This window comes from Mugil cephalus, chromosome 1, assembly GCF_022458985.1.
Source record: "Mugil cephalus isolate CIBA_MC_2020 chromosome 1, CIBA_Mcephalus_1.1, whole genome shotgun sequence".
Classification (NCBI taxonomy): Eukaryota; Metazoa; Chordata; class Actinopteri; order Mugiliformes; family Mugilidae; genus Mugil; species Mugil cephalus.
Window position 1 is genome coordinate 9,620,421 of NC_061770.1, and position 8,059 is coordinate 9,628,479.

Genomic DNA, 8,059 nt, shown 5'->3' on the forward strand with positions numbered 1-8,059 from the left:
ATACCTCGCGAGAGTCCGTGTTCTCGTCGCTAATCCCTCCTCGACGTTCGGATCAGCTGACCTGTCAAAATATGACGCAGCGCGTGCTGCTGTGTTTGTGTTTGTGCGTCGTTTGACTACACGCCGAAGACATGGCAGCCAAGATGGAGCTTGCGCCCCTCAGACCGTGGGATGATTTCTTCCCCGGGACGGACCGATTTGCAAGACCGGAGTTCGGAGATTTGACAAAATGGAACAACAGGGTGATCAGCAATTTGCTGTACTACCAGACCAATTATTTCGCCGTGGTCGTGGTGGTTTTTCTCATCGTAGGGTAAGTCCTGGCGGCAGGCTGGCTAGCATCAGTGTGTTTAATTAGCCTGCATACCTTTCTACCCACACCCATCATTGCCACACAGGCTATTTTTGCAATTTCCTGGCATAGTTGCGCCAATGTTTAAGCTCCGTAAACCTTTTATATTCTCTAGACATTCAAGCCTTATTTGACCTACAAGCATTTTCTTTTCAAACATTTATGTTTTAAGTAGCTCTGACTCTCACCAAGATTGACAGCTACCTTAAACCGTGTGCAAGTGCTCCATAGTTTCCAAGGATGCACCACAGATTACTTGAATAATTAAAAGAAATATTACAAATTCGGTGTGTTCATGAAACCAGTGATGCTACATTTGGCCCAGAGGCGCCTAATATGACTGCAGATTGCATGCCAACAGATTTGATAGTCTTTGAATAGAGGATGATGTAGTGGAAATTATGAGGGTAGGCCTTGCTGGAAGCTTCTGCCCTTTTATTAGACCAGGCGTGGTGTCAGGTTTTAGAAGAAAAGAAGTAATACAAGCACAACATTTTCCTGTTTCCATACGCAGGTTCCTGAATCCACTGGGCATGTTTCTGGGAGGAGGTGTGGTGAGCCTGGTCTTCATGGGTTCAGTGTGGGCCGGAGAGAATAAGGCCATCATCAAGAATTTCAAGAGGAAGAACCCCACATTGTTCGTCATTGGCGTCATGGTCACAAGTTATTTTGTGCTGTCGCTGTGTGGCGGCGTCTTGGTTTTCATCTTTGGAATCACTTTCCCTTTGCTGTGTGAGTATGCAGTGTGTGACGCAAGCTTTCCATGTGTGCCTTTGTCAAGGGAATAAAAAATGGGTTAATTTCTTTCAACTAGATAATTCCTCATCACAGTTTATAAGGCATTCACTAAACATTTAGCGTTTTCGTTTAGCTACAATTATATTATTATATATTATTATATGATATTTCTGTCGTCCTCTCTTACACAGCAGGCCCATGTCATTTTCTTTGACTAATATGTGGAACAACACATAACATAAATAAGGCTATAATTGAGTTGTGTCATTTTCAATAGTAAATAAACGGTAACAGCTCTGTTTATTTAAAGAGCAATTACCCAAATTTAAATTACAAAGTTCCTCAATAAAATCTGCCGTACCAATTCCAGTACTGTACACAACAAAAACACTAACACTGTTGCACACACTAATAAAAAAACACTTTGTGATATAACAGTCCTGCACTTAATCTTACCTTATGAAGGTTATGTAATGTTCAGTATTTGTAAAAAAAATAACTGTGAGGGTGTGGTTTGTAGTGCCGTCGAACAGTATTGTGTTGAACTGACACACGTTTCTGTCACTTTGACAAACCCATATTAGTCAGTGGGCTAGTAACAGAAATTCTTTAGTTTTTAATCCGGTCTAGTTTAACAGCCCCATCAACTACATCCTCAGTCCATTTACCACCAGTCTTCTGCTGTTTCAAAATAAACTGAACATTATAACAGGTTTAGTTGGGGATTGAGATATTAGAATTTATTTTTTTATCCTATACCTAATTAACTGGCAAGTAGGTGCATTTTATGATAATCTACGTTGAGTTATACAATTAGTTTTAGCTATGAGACATCACACAGGTATTCTTTTCTTTCTTTCAGCGCCCTCTCCTTGACTGATGTTGATATTTCAAAGCTAAAGATTTGCCGACTCTTTAGTTCACTTTGGAGCTTCATAGCCGGTGCGGTGTACGGACTGTTCCCAGGAGTCTGTTGCCAACATTTGGCTAACGTTATGCTAGGAAATCTGCTAAGAGGCCCTATGAGTCACACAGGGGATGCATAATGGAGGTTATCCTGTGGGTGAGCAAGGTTTTTCCAAACAGTCTCTCATCCTGACTCACTCCAGAATTTGAGCAGCAGAAGCACGATGCTACTGACGTGGATTTATTAATGACACAGATTGTAAAATAAAGTCATCAATTAAAGGAGAGCTACATTGTGGATTTTCTGCAGCTCTCCGAAACACTTTTAGAGTCGGTTCGTCAGCAGAGTGGTTTAGATAATTGGTGGGTGGATCGTTAGAGCAAATGCAGCAGCCCTAACAGCGTGGCGGATAGACAAGGATCACGTCCCAGGAGACCTGCCCACTGCTGCCTGTGTTGACGGGTTGCTATGGGTTGTTGATTTGAACAGAACCACATTTACCGGCTGATGTCATGCACTCAGTATCTGCCCTATCTGTACACATGCGTTTTAAAGCCTGAGTTACAGCTGTATCACATTTTGTTGTGTTTATTTTCCAGTCATAACCTTTGAGACATTATGTGTATCTTGAGTTGAAAAACTCTAAATAAATTTTTTATTTTTTTTCCTTTTTCCTTCAGTAATCCTGATCCATGCCTCCCTGAGACTGCGCAACATGAAGAACAGACTGGAGAATAACATCGAAGGCGTGGGGCTGAAGAAGACCCCCATGGGTGTCATCATGGATCTCCTGGATCAACAGGAGGAGAAAGTGAACAAGATTCAGGATTTTATTGAGAGTAAACTGAAGAAGTAAGGCTCCAGCCAAGAGTGGCCCACGAGGAGCTGGTGTCATACAGTATGGATTAACATTTTTGTAGCTTCGCCCCATTCGTCACTCATATTCCCCTTATGTAAAATTATTGCATTCCCATTTTTGCTTTGTGGTATTATATGTTTGGATTTGATCTTGTACAGATGGATAAAACTATTATTGCACAGTCATTTTGTAGATTGGAAGTTGGGGAGGCAATGCGCGCTAAAGGTTACCAAAGGTCTGAGCATTCCCTACGTCCAAAAAATAAGCCATTTCCCCTGTGAACTATGTTCTACACGATGACTGCATTTACTCCACTAAAATAAAGTGAAACACCTGAACAGAATATCTGATGCCATTGTCAGTAGATACCAATTCCGTTTGATTTAAAAAGTTATACTAAATGAAGTAACCTTTCAGTTTGCTACCTCAAAACAAGCATGTTTATGTTACATACCCGACACCCACTTAAGTATGAACCACTTAATGAACTGCAATAAATTGTCACTATAGGAGCTGTATGAATACTGATCTGAGACCAGTCTGCTTCTACTGTAGACATAACTATATGGCTTGAGTAATAATAATACTGGAGTGTTAACATTTCCATTGTCTGTGCATACACTTCCTGACCATGCAGGCTGGCCTGAGTGTACCCCCCCTGATCACAGCTATGCAATACTGAAAAAGTGACTGGCAAGTGCAGCTTTTGTTTGACTATAATGTCACGACATGTGTTGTCATTTGTGTTGTGTCATCCTCGCGTTCATTAATACACAGGATAAGATGTTACAATCCCTTGTGCCAAGATCCCAGGCAAAACTATCGTATTATAGCATGCAGAAATGTACAGAATGGCTGCAGGATACAAAGTGCTTGAATTTGGTATTGAGGCAAAAGTACTGATGGAATTCAGGGCTGTTCTCTCTTCATTAGAAATAACTGAATGACATAGACGCTCATTACTGTTCCATTAAATCCCTCCTTGTAAAACTAAGTGTCATCTGTATTGTCAAAGGTTCATTTTATACTGCCAGTATGTATTCATATGTGTCTCCATTTGCTTTCCACTCATGCATATTGACTGCTGTTTGTGCATGCTAATATTGCATATGACAATTGAAGAGAGATTGTTTTTGTTTTATGGTTGCTATATATTTTGTTTTTATGTGACTTTTTCATTCTTGGAAAGTGGTCGAAGAAAGACATGGCTATCCTATATTAAAATAAAAATAAATCTATTTATTTTGCAGTCTTTTTTTGTTTGTTTTTATTGTTTTACCAATGGTGCTACATGTCGTAAGCCTAATAGCATAATTGCCTACATCATATTTGATCAAGAAAAAAAAAATAGTAAGCACATTGATATTTTATTGATATCTGAACAGTAAGTCAAATAATTATCATTTATGCTGTTAGGCTGACGATATATAGATGACGACGACAAAATAGTTCTTGTATTTGTAGTAAACATTCTCTTCAACCAAAGTAAATTGAGGTATTTTAGTTAATGGTAGAAATATTATTTATAATTCTCATTTATGGTATAAAACACCTCATCCAAGGGTGAAAAAACTTTCAGAAAAATTATTCCTTCAGGATACTTGTCCCTTACCACTTCCGCCATTCCTAAACAGAGCTCTTAAAATTTAATTAAGGAAAACAATCCCGAGGCACAGAGTCAAGTTTGTTTATAGTAAAATGAGTTGAACAGCTTTGTGCAAATTTTCCAACTGAACATTTAAGCCAATAAACCTACTTTACTCTTCAATATCAGCACAAAATTAAAGAAGTTGCTGTACATTAATGACACAATCCTCTGTGAATAAACAACATTTAAGCACACTGTGCATTTAGAGATGACACACAAATGATTTGTTAAAATATAGGGCGCTTCCTCGCCATAAAAGTATAAATGTTAAAAACATTGTACTGTCACTGGGACGTTTTCAAGGCCAAATCATGTGGGGACATCACACAGGAGTGGCACTAACCATTGTCTTCCTTGTATGATGATATAGTTCATTCATTGCTACTGTTCGTGTGGAGTGACTAATACAAAGTATGTGTAAAGCAAACCCACAATGTAATGAAAAAACAGCTGAAGTCTCACAAGAGACTCGTTTCACTTGATTCCAGGACTTTAGGGAGCGGCACCTGCAAGCAAACAAAGGAAAAGAACAGAAAGTCCACTTAGATTGTTGGCACAGTAAATCAGGTTAGATGATCCTTCAATAGTTTTCAGGCAGTTAAAATTAATATTTGACGCATTTACAACAACATTTTTGACTTGGTTAATCTCCTAAACACTGACTTGACTGATCCCATAATTCTTGTGTACTCACAGATTTGAGATAGGCCACGTTGCTCTTTTTGATCTCACTTAGGAGCTGATCACGAGGCGTGAGGTCAACTTTGGGAGGCAACCGTCTGCGAGGGACTGGCTTCAGAGTCTTTATCACATCAGTCAGGTTGGCTCTTTCATCTCCCATTTGTCCACTGCCTACTTCCCTCGCTTTGGGAGCCTTCCTCAGCTGGAAGCTTGTCCTCTCTGGTCTCCTGTCATCCCTCGGGTCCAGGTCCAGAAATGGATCACGTTTCTTAGGAGTCCTCTTCAGCTGAACGTCCCTCAGTGGATTTGTCGGTTCATCACTGGGTTGTTTGGGAATGCTGTTGTGTTTGAGTTGCTTCTGTTGCTCTGGTGCCTGTGGGTGCTCCGTCTTATTGTGCGTTTGGGGTACAGCGCTCAGCTCTGAAGACGGTGGAACAAGTCCATGTTCCTGTAGCAGTTCTAGCGGGGGTATGTACCCAAGCATCTCAAGTAAACCAGGAGGCAGATTTAGACTGTTCTCATACATCTGCATGAGCTCCTTCTGCTCTTTTAGTTGCTGCTGCTTCTGCTCCTCCTTCCTCAGCTGCCTCTGGCGGTCGAGATTTCTGGTTAAAATGTTGGTCACCACCATCCTGGGCCCCGGTTGCTCAAAGTGGTAGCCCATCTTCAGGAGGGTATTGTTGGCCTTGAGCAGACGAGAGATCTCCATTTCCGCATGGTGACCCAGCATGTGCCTCTGGTTGTGGAAACGCAGCTCCGTGAGAGTCTCGTTGAACTGGAGGCAGCGAATGATGGCGACGATGCCCTTTCCAGTGACGAAGTTGGACTCGATATTCAAAGTCGTAATGCTGCGGTTCTCTCGTAGCATGTTAGCCAGGTTGAAAGCAATGTTTTCATCGACACCGGTGTTGGCTATACTGAATGTTTTCACGTGCTTGTTCTTCTTCAAGGCGTTGACGTAGTCCAGCAGCATCTCTTTGGGAATGTTTTCTATGTTGTTGAGGTTTACCTCGGTCACAGACGGGTTGTTGTTACGGACCTTGTCAAGTGTTGTCTCCAAGTTTGTCTCATTTCCCGAAGGTCTTGATGTCATTTTTATGGTATTGAGTGCCAGCTTGGGAATTTTTAGTTTGTTGATTTTTCTCTCTTCTTTTTGTGGGAGCACATCATTGGCTTCCTTTGTCCCTGGTTCTTCAGCAGGAAGCAGAATGTCTGACTTTGTGTTTTCCTCTTTTTCTTCAGTGTTATGTTTTGGTGCCAAGTTCTCAGTCTCCTCCTTTGTGTCTGACAAGGACTGAGTATCAACCGCTTTTTGTTTGGGTACTTTTTCTGTATCGTGTGGAGGCTCTTCATGTTTATCTGAATCTTCAGGTTTTTCTTCCACAGGTGGCTTCTCTTCTGGTTCATTTTTCACACCGATCCCTTCATCCTTTTCGTCCCTTTCATCAACTTCTTCAACTATTTCCTCGATGATCTCCTCAATTATTTCCACTCCGTTAGAACAATCTACAGCTTCTTCGTCAATCACCTCCTCTATCACTTCATACACCTCATACTTCACTTCTGCGTTTTCTTCTTTTTCTTTCTTTTCAGCTGCCTCCCTCAACGTTTTCTGAATGAACAACAAATCAGGGAATTAAAATGATTCTAAATATATTACTGCAGGTATTTTAATATGGTCCGAATATTAACCTTTGAAAGTTTGAGCTCTTACCTCACTGGGCAGCAGAGTAGCCGGCACCCTTTCTTCCTCGAGCATACGTTTAGACTCTTTCTCCCAGTAGAGGTAATCGACCAAGGATCTGTGATCAAATGTCCCTGTCGGAGGTTTCTCTGTCTGGTCCTTTTGTCTCTGTCCAACAGGGACAGCCTCATCTGGGGCGATTATAACATCCATCTCACTCTGGAGCTCCTTGAGCTCCTCAGGTGAAAGCATTGCAAGGATTTCATCCTCGTCAATATCCTCTTCATTGAGATCCTCAAGGTCTCTGGCGTCAGACATATTGCCACAACTTCTTTCTTCTGCTGATATCAGGAGAAACGGTAAGAGCTGTCTGGTCTGTGGACTCGCGGCCGAGCAAACTGGGAAGCCTCTGACTTTGACTTGAGATAGAAACGGTTTGCTCCTGCCTCATGCGGAGTCTAAAATTAAATCCTGTGAACTGCATGGAAGATATTTACGGTACAAGCAGAGGAAAGACATGCTATTCTTTTTTCAGCCCCTTCTCCCAGCTGGCCTGGCCATCAGGATCTTTTGGGATGACAGTTGCTTCGGGCAAAAGGAAAGTGCGGGATTGACAGCAGCAGGTGGATCATTTTCACGGGCCTGGTGGTGGGGCAACATGTGTACTGCAAACAGAGCTTCCCCTAGAGCTCTCTAGAAGACATAACCTATGAAACAACAAACCATGAGCCAGAGCAGCTATTTTGTCTTTAGAGAAATGGACACTCGCAGATGAGGAGAGGGCATGGTCTAACTTTTATTGCGTGTGTTTGATGTGTGTCTAAAAGGAATTGATATTTAGTGGCAACCGATAAAAACACATTTGTATCTAAATATATATATATTGTATTATATGTTCCAGCTTAACCTGTTTTCCACCTGGTTTATATTACAACCACCTAAACTAAATACTGGCAACAAGTGGAAGCGGGGAGCCTCATTTCTAAAGCTCACTCATTCATACATCTGTCAAAGTGATTTTATTTCATGTCTCTGCAAAATGTGAAGCTGTGAAAAATGGGATATGAGCCACCGATAGGATTCCCCTGAAGAGCAGTTTTGACCACTTAGCAGGGAGTGTGGCAACCGTCCAAGCCACCACCCTAAGCATCAAGAGGTTTAGCTGGGATGGGCAGATTACACCCTGGCAT

General features: G+C 41.6%; 2 protein-coding genes across 2 annotated transcripts; one reads left to right on the plus strand and one right to left on the minus strand.

Annotated features, from left to right (window-relative positions):
- The first annotated feature begins 75 nt into the window (after positions 1-75).
- Positions 76-4,108, plus strand: LOC125005558 (PRA1 family protein 3-like). Its single transcript, XM_047581003.1, has 3 exons — positions 76-313; positions 867-1,084; positions 2,678-4,108. The coding sequence occupies exons 1-3, from the start codon at positions 132-134 to the stop codon at positions 2,851-2,853; spliced, it is 576 nt and encodes a 191-aa protein (XP_047436959.1). The 5' UTR covers positions 76-131; the 3' UTR covers positions 2,854-4,108.
- A 419-nt stretch (positions 4,109-4,527) lies between these two features.
- Positions 4,528-7,349, minus strand: lmod3 (leiomodin 3 (fetal)). Its single transcript, XM_047580967.1, has 3 exons — positions 6,900-7,349; positions 5,199-6,797; positions 4,528-5,010 (listed from the first exon to the last, which is right to left on the minus strand). The coding sequence occupies exons 1-3, from the start codon at positions 7,185-7,187 to the stop codon at positions 4,963-4,965; spliced, it is 1,935 nt and encodes a 644-aa protein (XP_047436923.1). The 5' UTR covers positions 7,188-7,349; the 3' UTR covers positions 4,528-4,962.
- Between the last annotated feature and the right edge of the window lie 710 nt (positions 7,350-8,059).

Coding starts and splice junctions, on each gene's coding strand:
- LOC125005558 (XM_047581003.1), top strand. CDS start 132: ATGGCAGCCAAGATGGAGCTTGCGCCCCTCAGACCGTGGGATGATTTC. Junction 314..866: donor GTGGTTTTTCTCATCGTAGG/GTAAGTCCTGGC, acceptor TTCCATACGCAG/GTTCCTGAATCCACTGGGCA. Junction 1,085..2,677: donor AATCACTTTCCCTTTGCTGT/GTGAGTATGCAG, acceptor TTTTTCCTTCAG/TAATCCTGATCCATGCCTCC.
- lmod3 (XM_047580967.1), bottom strand. CDS start 7,187: ATGTCTGACGCCAGAGACCTTGAGGATCTCAATGAAGAGGATATTGAC. Junction 6,798..6,899: donor CTACTCTGCTGCCCAGTGAG/GTAAGAGCTCAA, acceptor TTGTTCATTCAG/AAAACGTTGAGGGAGGCAGC. Junction 5,011..5,198: donor ACGTGGCCTATCTCAAATCT/GTGAGTACACAA, acceptor GTTTGCTTGCAG/GTGCCGCTCCCTAAAGTCCT.